General features: G+C 39.5%; 1 protein-coding gene across 8 annotated transcripts in view; it reads right to left on the bottom strand.

Annotated features, from left to right (window-relative positions):
- Positions 1–15,651, bottom strand: part of celsr1a (cadherin EGF LAG seven-pass G-type receptor 1a) — a 126,893-nt gene that overhangs the window by 4,001 nt on the left and 107,241 nt on the right. For 7 of the 8 annotated variants that reach the window (XM_051946259.1, XM_051946251.1, XM_051946263.1 and 4 more), the window contains 8 exons: positions 7,850–8,024; positions 5,534–5,646; positions 5,181–5,260; positions 4,955–5,081; positions 4,727–4,852; positions 3,654–3,790; positions 241–341; positions 6–146 (listed from right to left, as the gene is read on the bottom strand). In XM_051946259.1, the coding sequence (XP_051802219.1) occupies positions 6–146; positions 241–341; positions 3,654–3,790; positions 4,727–4,852; positions 4,955–5,081; positions 5,181–5,260; positions 5,534–5,646; positions 7,850–8,024 (1,000 nt within the window). The remainder of the gene's footprint in view (positions 1–5; positions 147–240; positions 342–3,653; positions 3,791–4,726; positions 4,853–4,954; positions 5,082–5,180; positions 5,261–5,533; positions 5,647–7,849; positions 8,025–15,651) is intronic. The other variant, XM_051946264.1, reaches the window with a different exon arrangement.

Here is a 15,651-nt window from a genome sequence, read left to right as displayed (position 1 = left end):
TCTACCTTTCGGGGTGCTGTGAAGAGGCCTCTCATTGTTCCACTTTGGCTTGACATCAATGTCATCATCCTCACTGTCAGAGGAGTGGGAGGAGGCGTAGGAAGAGCTGTGTTCATCAACTGACAGCTCACTGTCTGAGTCAGAGTCTGATGGGGACAAGAAGCAGGATATAAACTGGTTACCTCTAATAATACAGTACAGAGATATGTATAATCACATGTATGCAAATGAAAAACTAACCATCTCCTTTGGTGCCGTTCCTGTGGAACAGAGGTCCATCCAGATCGGTGTGTCCTTTAGCTGTTCCTGAAGACACACTGGGCTTCTGACCAGACTCCTCCCTTAAAAGACAAAGATGGGAGAAAGGAAGAGAAGGACAGGAAGGCAAGAGAGAGAAATGGGAGTGGAAAAGCAGAGGTGGGGATTTAGAGGGGAAGTACAGCATTGCTTCAAGCCCTAACTCGTGGTTTTATACGACTAATATTCAACAGCTGAAACACTAGCCGTCCCTCATAAAACATCTGCTCCTGTTGACTGCTTCAACAAAGACAAAGCAGGTTATGAAATAGTTGTTCAGGTGTGTTTGGGTCAGGTTAGAGTCAATAAACTGTCTGCTTGATGGCCACTGACGGATATACGCAGGGGAATTCATTGTTGAATCTGTGATCCAAGAAGTTTGAGTGTTTTTTGCTCACTGTGGAATCATTTCTTACTGCAATATAAAGTCCTGTACCTCTATGGAAACAGCAGAATTATAGCTAAGAGTAGAAAGAACTCACAAATGTCTCTTGTGCTCTAAGACTAATTTAAAATGCCATAAATCATAAAAACAAAAACAGGAAAAAAGATCCCAAAAGTGTTGACAATACAGGAAAAATGTTGAGTTGATACTATAGATACTTTACAATTTAGACTTTTAATTTGTTTTCATACTTGTCTCCTGTCTGCTTTGTATAAACACATCCAGCAGCTGAGCCAAAAAGTCTCTGAATTTTTGCCCTGTGACTGTTGGCTGCAGCTGAGCCACTAATGGTTTTCCAGGTGCATCAAAGAGCCCAGAATTTTTAGTTTTTACGGAATCTGGTTACTAAAAATTGTTTATTTTTGGTGAATTTTCAAACAATATATGTGAGTGACAGGATGAAACCTAGATCTTTATCTGCTCTGATCTATTAGTGGTTAAATACTTTAGGCAAAAACGTAAAGTGCACATATCATAGCAGCTTTTAACTTTTATAATCACCTTCTCTTATCTGATGGACTATAATTGCCAAATGATAAGTGGAAGAAGTTCTCAGTCATTTTTCTCCTCTCCTGTCCTTCCACATGCCATCGTTTATTCCAGATTGGACTGAGAAATTGGCTTGAGGGCAAAAATGCTACTGGAGTCTCTGACCTGTCGGATGGCTGATCTAAGAGGAGCGTCTGGAAACAGCTGCCAGCAGCTGCAGGGAATAACAAGTCTGCAGATATTCCCACCTCCACAGGTACAATCCAATCTGCCTTACCCTCCTTTGTCCTGCTCTCTCTTTTCCCTCACCTAACTCTTATCTATGTCTTTCATTGAGTCTCGTTCAGGCAGCACGCCATATCTCTTTTCCCCTCGGCGTTTTTGCTCTCATTGACCCTAGCTTCGGCTTGTAATACCCAGATGACAGCTTTACGAGCTGAGGCGTACAGTCAGACCTAACCTCGATTCTGTAAAACTGCTCTGTAAACATCAGGTATATGTAACATCACTCCACTGCAATGAAAACATGTCTGTGATACACTGAAAACACACGGCTGAACAAGATATACAGGTGACATACCCTGAGATTTAATTTTTTAAAAAAGTTCTGGGAAGGATTTATCTGAAAATGTCAATTTTCATCCAGGACCACACCTGCACCACTACAGTATTCAACATTTTGCATGAAATTATACTAAATTTCTCTGTTAGTGACAATGACAGAGAGAAGCTATTGCTATCAGACCAGTGCTAGAATGGAACAAAATGCTAATTATCAGGATTATAGTATCTTTAGTAAGTTTTATTAATCTTTCTATGACGAGAAACTATTTTCCACACGGCAGGATAGTGTCACAAACACTCAGCTGCTATTTTATTAGGTGCACATAGCTGAAATTATATATCAGCTCAAAATAAAATGCTTTTTAGCAAGCTGTACTAAGCTAAATTGTAGATTTGACAATGGACTTTTGGGTCAATACAATTCAATTTTAAGAAAATACAAAATTACCTGATATTCTTCAAATATATAGGTATATGTTAGATTTCTATTTAGAAGTGAAAATGATTTAAACTAGTTGACGTATTTAAAGATTAAATTGACCCATAATTTCATAAACGTCACAAAAAAAATCTATTTTTCACATTGGAAGATTTCCAAAGACACCAAGTAACTACCCCCAGCTAAAGTTAGTTTTTGCTAGCTCCTAGCCTAAACTAATACAGTAGTTCGGCAGTAAATTGTACCTTCACCAAGTTTAAAACATTGCAAAATAATAATTGTCTGTCTGTCCAGTCATTTCAATCTTTAGCATGTTATCATTTAATTACATAAATGTACATTTTATCATTTTTAGCCCACAATGCAGTTGTAATATTTCATGAGCTAAAAAGCTAGCATTAGCCAATGAACACAATGCTATATGCACTAATTCTAAATTTTGTTTCTGTAGTACATTTATTCAACCTTTGTCTCCTTTTCGACAAAAGTTTATAGCATCTCTTTAAAAAAAACATTGTTTTAAATATTGTAAAAATTGCAAGATTTTGACAGGTAGATACAGTGAGATACCAATTAGCTACGCCAAACAAAAACTAAATCAGCAAGAAATACATTTGTTTTTGCAGGAATTTAGCTAAAACGAATGTATTTTGATGCAACTCTGTTGAAAATTTTACCTTCACAAATATTAAAATGTTCAGCTTTTGCTGAAACTGTTGTTACTCGTTATCTGTCTGTTCTAGTGCTTTGAATATATCACATTATCACTAAATAACTCAGCTATGTTGGCATTTTTATTAATTTCAAAAATAAAAAAAATGTCATTTTCTTGTGCATTCATGATGAAAACCCAGTTCTGCAAATCATGTACCCGATCAAACCTCACATAAACAACATTATCAGTTTAATCACTGCACACAGCACAGAACAAAACAACATTGTGTATGAATATTGTGGGTGAATATTGTCACTACTGTGTTTTGTTGACTTGGTGGTTTTCAGTAAAAGTTGATATGTCTTTTCCTATATGTGTGTATCGGGTTTTTTTGCAACCAGGCCATGCGCCATGCACTGGCAAACCTCAGTATGGTTTCAAGCAAGCACTAATACTTTACAATACAGGTGCTGTTATGTGGCAACATGCATGTGGGGGAGAAATGACAGAAACACCCTCCAAATATAGAGAAATTCAGTGAATAAACTGGAGAATAAGGGCAGGAAGACAGAGTGTGTGCAAAAATGTAAAGTGTGCATGTAAAATAGGGACTTCGGGAGTGTTAGTAAGTGTGAGACTTTAAACAATCAACATGCAGAAAAGGGTACACAGGAAGAAATTTGAAAAGAGATGTCCACACAAACACTCAGCCATCATGCAGCAGTGTAGTAGAAGCAGCCATGCGGTCAGTGAGCGTGTTGTACCTGAGTGTATAAGCCAGGTAGCTGCTGCGGCTCTTGGCTGACCTGAGCGTACTGTCCAGGGACACAGTGGACTCGCCGATACCAGAGCGGTATAGCGGGCCATCCTCAGTGTAGGTGTTGTTGCAATTGAGAGACCGCTGAGGATAAAGGGGGAAAGAAAGAGCAGAAGGGTCAGACAGAGAATAATAAACAAATGTAACTCAGTTTTTACTCAGCCAACAAAAATGCTATGACAGAGATTATATTTAAAATTACAATCAGGTCACAAAGCATATTTTAACCCTCTGAACCCCAAAAACCCAACAGTAGGTTTGAAAATGGACCAAATTACACCATTTCTTCAAGCCAGAATCTGTAAAAACGACAAGTCTAGGATTTTAAACTGTATGTGAGTGTGTTAATTGGGAAGCTCCATCAGATCCAAGCTTAAAGTCATGATAGTTCAAAATCAGTACATTTTATATGTCTCTACCAAAAAGTCACCAAAAAAAACAGTTTGTCCTAAACAGTTTCTGTTAAATATAAAACATTCTGCGCATCTTGGTGCAACCGTGAAGCTACTACTGAATCAGCTACGACAAACAATCACGTGACAAAAATTCAGGCGTTTATCAGCTGAACTGCAGGTGGTGTATACACAGAGCAAATAGTTTGGAAAAAAATTAAAAATGTAAGTAGTAAAATATCCATAGTACATAGGGCCACCATTCATTTCTAAGTGTTGTTAACATTTCACTCAGAAATGTTGCACGTGTTGATTCCAGGTTTTTTCAATTTTTGCATAATGAATAATCAAATAATTTCATCCTTTTAAAAATGATTTATGGCATTACAACTTCACTTTACTGCGCAAAAGACATGTTTGAGTTCTCTCTCTGTTTCCATAGAGGTGCTGGACTTCATAATGCAGTGAAAAATGAGCCCACAGTGAGTGAAAATGGGACATCAGCAAATAAAAAGCAGCATTCAGAAGGCTCAAAAGAAAGCTATGAACTACTGAGACGTGACATGGTATAATCTGATAAAAAAATCCTGCAGAAATCTTTAAAGAATGTGTTTATCTTTCCACTTACTGTGAGTAAGGAGGCTCTCGTGGTGCTGGATTCGTCTGGAATGCTCTTCTTTCCTGTGAAGACGTTCTTGAGGTTTTTCCTCACGTCTTTGTTGAAGACTATGTGGAAGAAGAAAATGAAGATTCCCTGTGAAGAAAGCAAAAGAGAGAGGAGAAAGGGTAAACTCAAATTCATGCATGGAAAACAGCAGAATGTGTATGGATTACTGAGGCTGAACAACAGTGTTACCTGTAAACAGCAGAATCCAGCAAACAGATAGTGGAAGATCATCACATCGCTGTTGACTGCCCACAGACCGAGCAGCCAGGTGGCGCTGATGAGCAGCAGGAGGATGAAGGCTATACGCAGGGCAGGACTGAGGCAAGACACACACACACACACATACACACACATTTTTAAGTATTTTATGTTTTTAGAGTGTTTGTGCGATAGCTAATGTGAATATGAAACTTACATGGCTCCTGATTTCTCTACAGCCTTCTGCCTGCGACCACAGGAGGCCTTAGCAGCCAGAATGAAGATGACAATGTTCACCTTTAAAACAAGATGGAGAAAGGTCATGTCATTTTGAATTCTATATCCTTTTTCGCTTTCACATAGTCGGAAACTCTCTTTAGTCTCACTAAAGGCTGTGATTGGTAAGTCACACAACTGCCTTTCAATGCATTTCACATAGTATCACATTTCAAATAAATCTTTGGCGCGTTCCAGCTGAAAATTACTGCAGGCAACGCTAGTAAATCTTCCTGCGATTTCATTAAAGGTCAGGTTAGACAGCTGTAAAAGAGGCGGCATTAAACTACACACCAGGACGACTACAAAGATGGGTCCTATGAAGCTCCAGATGAGCGTGTCGTGGACAGAAAGCCAGCAGAAGTCTGGATTTCCATATCCCTGAGGATCGAGGCCGACCGCCAAACCTGCACACACACAGACAACACATATACAGAGCTTTAGATTTCAGAGTAGTTTTCTTCTTTCACTTGTTATGACTTTTTCTTCCTCTTCTTCTTTTTATGCTCCGTTGTGATTGTTTTCCCAGCTCTCTTAACTTCCACAAAATATGTAGATTTCTTTCCCAAGAGAACCTCTGCATTAACCCTCTGAACCCCAATATCTACTGGAAAGTCAGAAAGGCATGTTAAATTTGAAAAATTGGCAACATTTTTCCATTTATCTAAGCCAAAAAAAATGCAGGAATTATCCGATTATCCACTTTCCGACAGTTCTTAAAATATTCAGTTGTGGCATAAAATGCAATGAAACTGAGTTTAAAGTTGTGACATTTTATAAAAAAATCACTTTATTCTGCATGTCTCATTTAATGATTTGCAAAAAATAAACATTTTGCTAAAATCTGATTCTGTAAATAATAAAATAAATGGCACTTTCGGGAAAACAGTGAAAAATAAGTCCGCTGTGAGTAAAAACGTGACTATAAATGCCTAATAACTGCTTGGAGTTTAGACTGTTAAACATCATGAGATAACAATTATTGCACATTCTCTGAATTCTTCTTGTATTTCTGTGAGTTTCCCTCGTTTATCTTCAAGTGCAGTCGTGGTGTTGCAAAAATATGAAAAATTTGTTGGAAAACTTCCAGTAGTGGTCAGAACGACAACTCAAAATTGATCAAAACAGAATTAATGACTTCATATGTGCATTAACGTTAGCCTAGCCGCGCTAGACCCAGGTCTGAAGACGCAAGGGTCTAGGAACTCTCGACAGGGAGGGAGGCGGGCTAAAAGGTTGTCTTTCAAATCACTCTGCAGCAATTGGGTAGGTATACAACCAATCAGTGCAGCGAATAGGCTGACGGAGTTCCTACGTAGAGCACCGGAAATCAGAGGTTCGGTGAAGCCTTATTTATACAGTCAATGGGTGAAGCTCAAGTATATTACAGACATGTTAACAGAAAGATTATTCAGAGTCGGTGCTAATGGAGCTCAACGGCTGTTGTCGTTTCTGTTGTCGACCCTGGCAGAGAATTAAATTCGTTGCCGTGGGTTGTCTAGCGCGGCTAGGCTAGTTGTTTCCGGTTGTTTCTGTCAGAATCGTCGTGCCTCTGTCGTCACTTAGTTATGCCTGCCTTCTGACTCTACACTTCATGGTGATTCGTCGGCCAGTTTTAGGAGCATCCAGCCTCGAGGCTTACTGAGGGTAACTAGACCCACCCTGGCAGAGAATTAAATTTGTTGCCGTGGGTTGTCTAGCACGGCTAGGCTACATTAACGTGGCAGATGAAAACAAATGGCTGACAGTAAGAAATTTAAATGATGGTGCAAATACACTCATTGCATTTGCTAGCATGTAATTTGAATTAGGTTGTAAACGTCAGCTGCTGTACACGTAGACTGACCTAGATTCGTTCAAAAAGTTTTTTCTAGCAGAAATCCTGATAACAAGCCATGTGAAGCAAAATTTCAGCGCTACTGGTGGTTGTTTCAAAATTTGGGCAATAAAAGACAATCTATCTCCTTTGTAGCATCCAGGTTTTTTCTGCATTTCAACATAAAAGCACAGAAATGTGCCAATGCTGGAAAAACAACTTCTTAACTTGGGAAATGGGACCATCCAAGAAGCATTTATCATTTATCAATGTCGTTGCTAATGTTTTGATCTATTTAAGGTTTACAAACATAGTAGATTTTTTATCTCAATATAAAAGTCTAATCCAATAAGCTACCTCGGCATCCAAGACTGTCATTACATCACTGTCACCTTGTACAATTGAACGGTTATTAAAGTGACGGGCATGGAAAAGTGGCACTAATATGTGTATTAGATGGTTGACATTTTAGGTATACAAAACAAATAAAATGACAAATTCTTCAAGTGGCTTGACAAGACTCTTCTCCATTGTAATCTGATGGTTCTTTTCCTCGTATCTGAAATTTATGTTTTTGTCTTACTTTGCCAGATTGTGTACATCCAAGTCAGCAATATCTGTCCCTTATCGTGTCTCTTTTTTATGATGCGATTTTCAATCATCTTCCCACGAGGATTTCGTCAGAAGAGACAAGTTTGGACATGAATCTGCTCTGATTAACCCGCCGCCTTCCCTGGTTCTGCCTCTGAGGCTGTGTGAGTGTTTATTTCTTATTTCTGAGTGTTTAGTCTTACCGGTGATAATAGCCGGGATGCCCCAGCCCATGGCGTAGTAGAACCTCATGTGCCCGTGGTTGATGTTCCTCAGCTCCGTCAGCATGCGGTAGATATGAAGCCCCTCAACGAACATCCAGGCGAAGGTGCACATGTAGAAGTAATGCAGGAGGATGGCGATGACCGTGCACACAAACTGGAAGAAGAGATGAGAGAAGAATGGTTAAAAGAAGAGAGAGAAAGACTTGAAATTTCTTTGTAGAGGATCACCTGAACACCCAGTAAACCTGTCTTTCCGTCCATGCAGCCAACACCTAGTACAGCCGTTTAATCAATCCAGTTGAATAATTTATTGCAAAACAATTCCCAAAAGCCTGATTCCAGCTGTTTAATTATGACAATTCAGCTGCAGGAAACTGTGATAGAAATGTTTAAGTTTTAAAAGTGAAAGTAAAAAAGATACATCTGAGAAAATTAACATTGCTTTTCAAATGTAGGAATCAACCTAGCACGCCAATCATTCTGAGCCTCTGTATTTGGTTTTATCTCAAGTTTTAGGTAAGCAATGCGATGAACATTCATTTTGCAAAAGTAGTAGATGTGTATTTGTCTACTAAGTCTTTGCTATTTTATTTTGCAGACAAGCACATGGACAAAACATTGCAAATGTGGAGCTGTTTTATTCACCTGTACCCTACAAACTGCCGGCGGATTTGGAAGGCATGCCTTATAAAAAAATGACACCATTTATTAGAGCCAAAACCAGCAAAAATAGAATACAACTGTCAGATATTCAATGTAACAACGAGCTAATCATTTGTCAGGTTTGGAAAAATAACCAAATCCATTTATTTTACATGTCTCATTTAAAATTTCACCAAAAATATGCCGTTTGCATTAAAAAGATCCTGTAAAAAACTAAAAATTCTGTGTCCCTTTGTGTAACCGTAACGTCAAGGGTGACTGGGCTGCGTCTGACAGTCATGCGACAAAAATTCTGTGACTTTTCAGCTGAATTGCAGGCACAGAGCAGATAGGAGATAAGCATAGAAACAAACAAAAAAGTGGCAAAAATACTGATTGATTTTTTTATTGAGTTGTGCTACATACATTGGTTTTACATGTCAGGCATTTCATTACATTAGATGCACATCTCTTTTATCCCAGACCCTGTGTTACATTGGGTTTGATCAAAGTAGGACTTTAACTGCAGAAATTATTCAAATAAACAGAGTTATATATTAAAAACAAATAACATATATTTGCATTCACACATTCATAATTATGTAGATACATATAACAAGTTACAAAGCAATATTGGTTCTACATATGGTATATGTATAATCCATGACAAATTGATTGATCAGGCATATTCAGAGTTATATTTCACAGAGACATTGGATTTTATGTAACAGGTTAGACCAACAGGTTAGCCTCGCCACGCTACACCCATGTTTCTGAAGGCACAAGGGTCTAGGGAAGCTCGACAGGGAGGGAGGCGGGCTAAAAGGTTGTCTATCAAATCCCTCTGCAGCAACTGGGTAGGTATACAACCAATCAACGCAACGAATAGGCTGACGTAGTTCCTAGAGCACCGGCGGATTGTGGCTAAGTCCAGTTAGCTTCCCAACCAGCGGAGCCAACTGGTGTAGTAAGGATTTGCCATATCCTGTCGGCATAAGTCCAAATACGTCTTTCTTCTCAATGAAACACTTCAGTGACGTCCTTTGTTTATCTTTCAAGTTGAATTTTAGCTTCAAATCTTTAAGGGCTGTGGCCAAAGCCGAGTCGAAAGATAACTGTTTATTGTGCACCAGTTGTTTCTGTCAGAATCGTCGTGCCTCTGTCATCACTTAGTTACGCCCGCCTTCTGACTCTACACTTCATGGTGATTGGTCCGGCCAGTTTTAGGAGAATCCAGCCTCGAGCCTTATGGAGGGTAACTAGACCCACCCTGGCAGAGAATTAAATTCGTTGCCGTGGGTTGTCTAGTGCGGCTAGGCTACCAACAGGTAATATTTGCGCATTTGGCACTGTGTATGCGGGCTGTTGATAGTTCTAAATGTGCAATTTCTTGGAATGATGAGAGCCATCCCTCCACATCCAGAGGCCGCCTAAGCTTCCAACGACGTGCTATGATTTTTTTTTGCAACTGTGAGACCAGCTAGAATTTGGCGGCGTTTGTTTATAGTAAAATTAAAGTTGGATGTATCATTTAGCAGAAGTAGCCTCTGTGTGTGTGGGATTTCTCTCCCCATTATAGTCGATAGAATAGAAGCAACGTTTTGCCAGAAGCGGTTAACCTCAAGGCAGTGCCACACCATATGGAGAAAGGTACCAATGACATTGTCTGAACAAAAATCACAGTATGGATTAGCTTTGCGTTTCATTAGATGTAATCTTCTTGGATAAAGATAGGCCCTATGGATAAATTTGTAATGGATCACCTGATGATTTGGATTTCTAGAAGACAAACATACATTGGACCAGATAAGGTCCCAGTCCCATTCAGAATGACCTTGGAGCTCGTTTTTCCAAAGTTGTTCAATAGGGAGGTGTTTAAATGAAGCCTTAATTATAGTTTCATAGAGCTTTGAGACAATGCCAATATTATTTTCTTTGCTCAAGATGGTGTGAATAGGGTGGTCTTCTAACATACATCCCCATGGGACGCCATAGGTGCGCATTGCTGTTCTCAATTGTAAATAAAAGTAGAAGGAGGTGGCAGGTAAATTGTAATTTTGTTGTAAATCATGAAATTCCCTTAATCTGTTTGGGTCAGCTATACTGCTAAGTGTATGAACCCCTTGACGTTCCCATGGGGAGAAAGAAATGGGCTTTTTGCCTTTCATTAATGAGTAATTATGAAAGATCGGGGATTGTAGAAAGTATCTTTTATTTAATTTCATAAAGTGATTAACTTTGTGCCAGACAGCAAGTTTTGCTGTCTTATTATGATTAATTCGGCCACCTCGCCCACTGATGTGTATGAGATCCTGCCAAATAATTATGATTCTTCACCGCTATAATGCTGAAAAGTAAAATAGCGTTCATCTACAAATGTGGCCTGTATCCAATAACACCCAGAGATAAAAATATTCTTCCAAAAAATAAGTAATTACCAGATTAATTGATAATAAAAACAATACCTGTTTGCTGCCCTGAAGGTAAAACACCTCAAACTCTTCATGACACACTTTATCTATTTATGTAATACAGTAATGATTCAACCTGTCCTCACATTCCTTTACCTGCTTTCATCCCTTTTTCCTTGTCTGCTGCTGGAATAGAGGAATGCTGTGTGTCAGGGAATGTCCCGGCACTTTGAGATATGGTGTATTTTAGCGATGCAGTGGAGATCAGAGCCACAGAAACAGAGTAGAGACTCCTTTGACAGGGTTATAAATCATTGCTGCAGATGGCCTCGGGCACACACTGACAGCATTCCATAGCTCTGACACACAACACACACTTCAAACTCAGGTTCCTTGTTTGTGTACATGCACAAACAAGCTTCTATTCAGACAGATGAAGTCCAACTTTCTCTTTCTTTCTTCTGTTTTTTTTTTTTTTTTTAAAGCTCTACCTGCAGATTTGGCTTGCTCACTTAACAAACCTTCAGCTACAGACAGCGCAGCGTCTTCTCAGCCGAGTCCCGCTCCTCCCAGTCAAAACACTGTGAGTCAGAACGGTTTTTACGAGAGAAAAAGTCAAAGCTCATATAATTTATCTGGCGCTCGGAAACTGTGAGACCAAGATGGCGGCGCGGCGTCTCCGAATTCGGCAATTTTGCGGTTATCTGCAGATCTGCACAACACTCTTATGACAACAACGCCTGCATGCTGGTTTCCTTCACTGCATCTTGTTGTGTTCTTACTTGTAGTCTGTGCAATGACAAGAAAGCTAAATCTAATCTCATCTAAATTTACACGCCCTTTTACACTAGTATGTGTCTGCACTGGTTGCTGGTACAGTCACCAACTCAAGCTGATTCAGATCAGCTAGGAGAATTTGGGAAATGGTTGAAATGAACTCCAAAAGGGCAAAACTGTGGTGCCACCTTTTCTATATTTTCAATCTACTCTAATGCCATGTTTCTGTTTCAAGTCTGTTCACACAGAACATATCTGCATATTGCAGTCGATAGTCTATTAAAAGAAAAAATGTAAGATGATGATTTTGCTTTTTTTCCCTCAATTCTTAGTTGTTTTTTTGAAAGGATTAGGAAATGGATTAATAAAGCAAAAGGTGGAGACCAGCCCCTCTCTCTACCGGTTTCTAATTTTCTTCCTAATAAGACCCAAAATAAATGAGATTTCTTCATCCAATTTGATTTTTTTTGTTCATTTCATTAAACTAACGCTTTTTAAAATTCAAAATATTCTCCATGTTTTTGTTTTGGTTGACTTCCAATTTATACCTCTCTTAAATACACAACTTTTGGACACTGGTTTCATTCATTGCTTTTCATTGTCTTCTTATTTGTACCACGTACAGTTACAATGACACTGAATCTAATCTAGTCTAGTGAAAGTGCAAGTGAAATAGAAGAAGAAAATCAGTCACATGCTCAATTCTTACAGTTGTAATTGACGATAAAACGGCAAAACTGAGCCTCTATTCTTGTGACATTTTTATTCATCTCTTCTGTCATTTGTCTTTTGTGTTGCTGTTTCTAGTCTGTTCATGCTGTACATCTCACACAGAACTTTAACACATTAGTTTCCTTCACTGTACTCTCTGCAAAGAGAATAAAGTTGTATCAGACCTAATCTAAACTTCCTCACCAAGCTGTACTCGTGTCTGTACTGGTAGTCAAGGTTAGTATAGTTGGTCACAAACTCGAGCCAGTTTAGACATGAATCTGATTCAAAACAAACTCCACCAAGGCAAAACTGCGGCTTGATTTATTCTTTGTTTTTAGTCTTCTCTTATGTCATACTTTAAAATGTTCATGTATGAGATTTACAGCAGGTTTCTCTGACTGTGCAGCAGCTTCTAATTGACAGACGGCTGTTAATTCTAGGTTACATTTACGATGCGATTTGACATTTCTCACCTCCGTGACTGATGAGGTGCAAATTAGTCATAAATAATGATAAAAAAAGAAGCACATGAAAATGCATCTTGAATTTCTGACTTCCAGAGCCAACATGTTGACAAGTGGGTACAACCCACCGTGTTGTTCCGGGACGTCCTCTTGATGTCTTTGCGTAAGACTGCAGACATCTGGTTTAGCCGGACTAGTCAGAGCTGACGTGTTCAATTTGAATGGGTTTTGTTTTCAAGGCAGAGAGGCAGCTAAGGAAGGCTGATACTGGTTAAACAAATGGGAATTAATGAGCTTTAGAGCTGCTGGTTGGTGGATTGTGGTACTTTTTGACTAAGCCAGGTTGATTTTGCAGATATGCTAAGCTAGCTTTATGCTAAAGCTACATAGAGACATGAGAATGGAGTCGATCTGCTAATGCAACTTTCAGCAAGAAAATAAATGTGTTTCCATTAAAATGCAACTTATTCCTTTAAATCTGCCCGTGTGTTTCCTTGGTGTTGAGCTTTTCAAAGAAAGACGCAGCAGAATTCTTCGTCAATTACGGGATTAATGATGTTTTTTGTATCAGAGACTTGCAAGAGATTTATCAAGTAAGAACTAAGAAGTTGTTTTGGGAAACCTTTGCCAGGACCTAGAGCCCCCGAGGCCTGCTGCTGGAGACGAGTACCAGTCACAGCACGTCTCCACCGCTGGCCTCCAGAGCTGTGTGTGTTTCCATGTGTGTGTGTCAGCAGACTTCAAAGAAACCCCACGCCTTCTGATCCTCTACTGTACGTCTACATGTGTGTGTTCACATGCGTGTTTCTGGTCACGTCTGAGACCGAACTGACACCAAATTAGATCACAATCTCAGAAGAATTAGCGCATTGTGTTTCTCACATCAAACTCTTTCATTAGAGAGGTTTCACAGTAATGAAGTTACCGTTGATTCGCTGGAACTGACTTACAGGAATGTTATATTTGGAGAGCAGGTCGGCAGACAGAACATTCCGAACATTTTTACTCATTAGCTGATCATCAAAACACATAATCTGTCAGCTAAAGACAGGCTCTCAGGTAGGCCTCAGCCCATTAAGCCTTGGAAAGCTCCCGTCAGCAAGTAGAGAGCTGCCTGCAGGCCAAACAAATATGGGAGGACGCCTGCCTGGAAGTTTCTGATGCACTAATAAACTAAACACCACCATGAGATGTCTTAATTCCTATTAAAGTTGCACCACTTGCTGATACTTGTTTTGCTTCTGTATCAAATCTACATGAAGTCTGACTTCTTGTACATCTGAATTATTACCAAGTAATTCCTCTAGCATTTTGTTAAGCTGTTCTCTAAGGTTGATGCTAGAGGTACGGACCCGTACCCATAGCATCTGTACTAGAGGTACGGACGTGTTAAGGTCACTGAAGAGCTGGCGATGGTTAACTACTATTTGCTGCACATTACAGGCAGTTTATATGAATGACTTTGACGGCGAACATTGTATAATTTAACTAAAAATACACCATCTCCTCTCACACTTTACGTAGACAATGTAGTTTTTACTCTTTTAGACGCCGTGTCTAAATTGTTTGAAGTCCAGTTCCAATTAATTAGTTTACCGCGTTCAGTGGTGGAAGCGGCTGACGAACTCCATTGCAAATGTTCCCATTTAATTTCGGACGCTAATTTACAAGATAAAGTTAAGGATGTTGAATATGAAACAAACACTCGGGAATGGTGAGGAGCAGCTCTTTAATTCGGCATGAATTAAAAAAAAAAAACACAAACTCGATTTACTGTGATATTGTGAGATTTGTTTGTGGTTATGTAAATTAGCCATTCAACAGAGTCCGCTAACATTAAAGTGACTGTGACAGGGTCTGTGTTGACAGACGCAGAAAATACATCAGGGTTTTGTTTAGGTTGTTAATATGTAATAGTCTATCGCTACTTTTGAAGGTAAAAAAAATACTTATAGTTTGCTGGCTGTTAGTTCCGCCATTCATTCCGCAGATTCACCTCGAATCACGGAAGCGCCTTCATCAGCGTCGCCGGCTCATTAATATTTATGTCCGTCGGATTACCAGCCAATCACGAAGCGCGTTCATCAGCCAGCTCATTAATATTTATGTACGGCTCATTAATATTTATGTTAAGGGAAAGTGCCGTATCCGTAGGCCACAGGCTACGGGTACGGGTCCGTATCTGTAGACACTACCGTTCTCTAAATATACTGACAGCCAATAGAAACTTTGAGGTAGAAATGTAGCCAGAATTCTACTTGTAGGGGGGTTGTAATTATTCATTGTGGATTTACTGATGATCTAGTGCCCTGGTAGTTGAGATAATGATGAGTTGTCATTTTGTCATGATTCATTGCACATGGGTTGGTCACTTTGCAAAAGTGAACCAAATACACACCAAGCAATACTCAGTGAGTATCTGCACAATTTGAGAATGGGTTCTGAAGGCCTATATAAAGGCCCAAAAAAGGCCACCATTATTAGTCCAGTGAACAGCATCATGCCGCGTCTATCACATGAACAACGTCTCCGGGCACTGGGCATGGTGGAGGCCGGTTTGAGCTACAGTGATGTAGCCAGGCGTATGGGCTGTTCCCAACCCACAATCAGAAGCCTGGTCCAAAGCATGCGCCGACGGATTGCTGCCTGCATCGAAGCAAATGGAGGCCGTACTCGGTATTGACTGTTGTGACTTTGTGTTTGGCAGGTGCCGTTTTCTTTTGTGAAATTCTTTATTTTTAAATCATTCTTGAAACTTTAGTTTTTTGTTTCT

Source organism: Acanthochromis polyacanthus, chromosome 1 (genome assembly GCF_021347895.1).
Source record: "Acanthochromis polyacanthus isolate Apoly-LR-REF ecotype Palm Island chromosome 1, KAUST_Apoly_ChrSc, whole genome shotgun sequence".
NCBI classification, from domain to species: domain Eukaryota; kingdom Metazoa; phylum Chordata; class Actinopteri; family Pomacentridae; genus Acanthochromis; species Acanthochromis polyacanthus.
The sequence above is the reverse complement of the archived record's forward strand: the minus strand, read 5'-3'. Positions and strand labels throughout refer to the sequence as shown.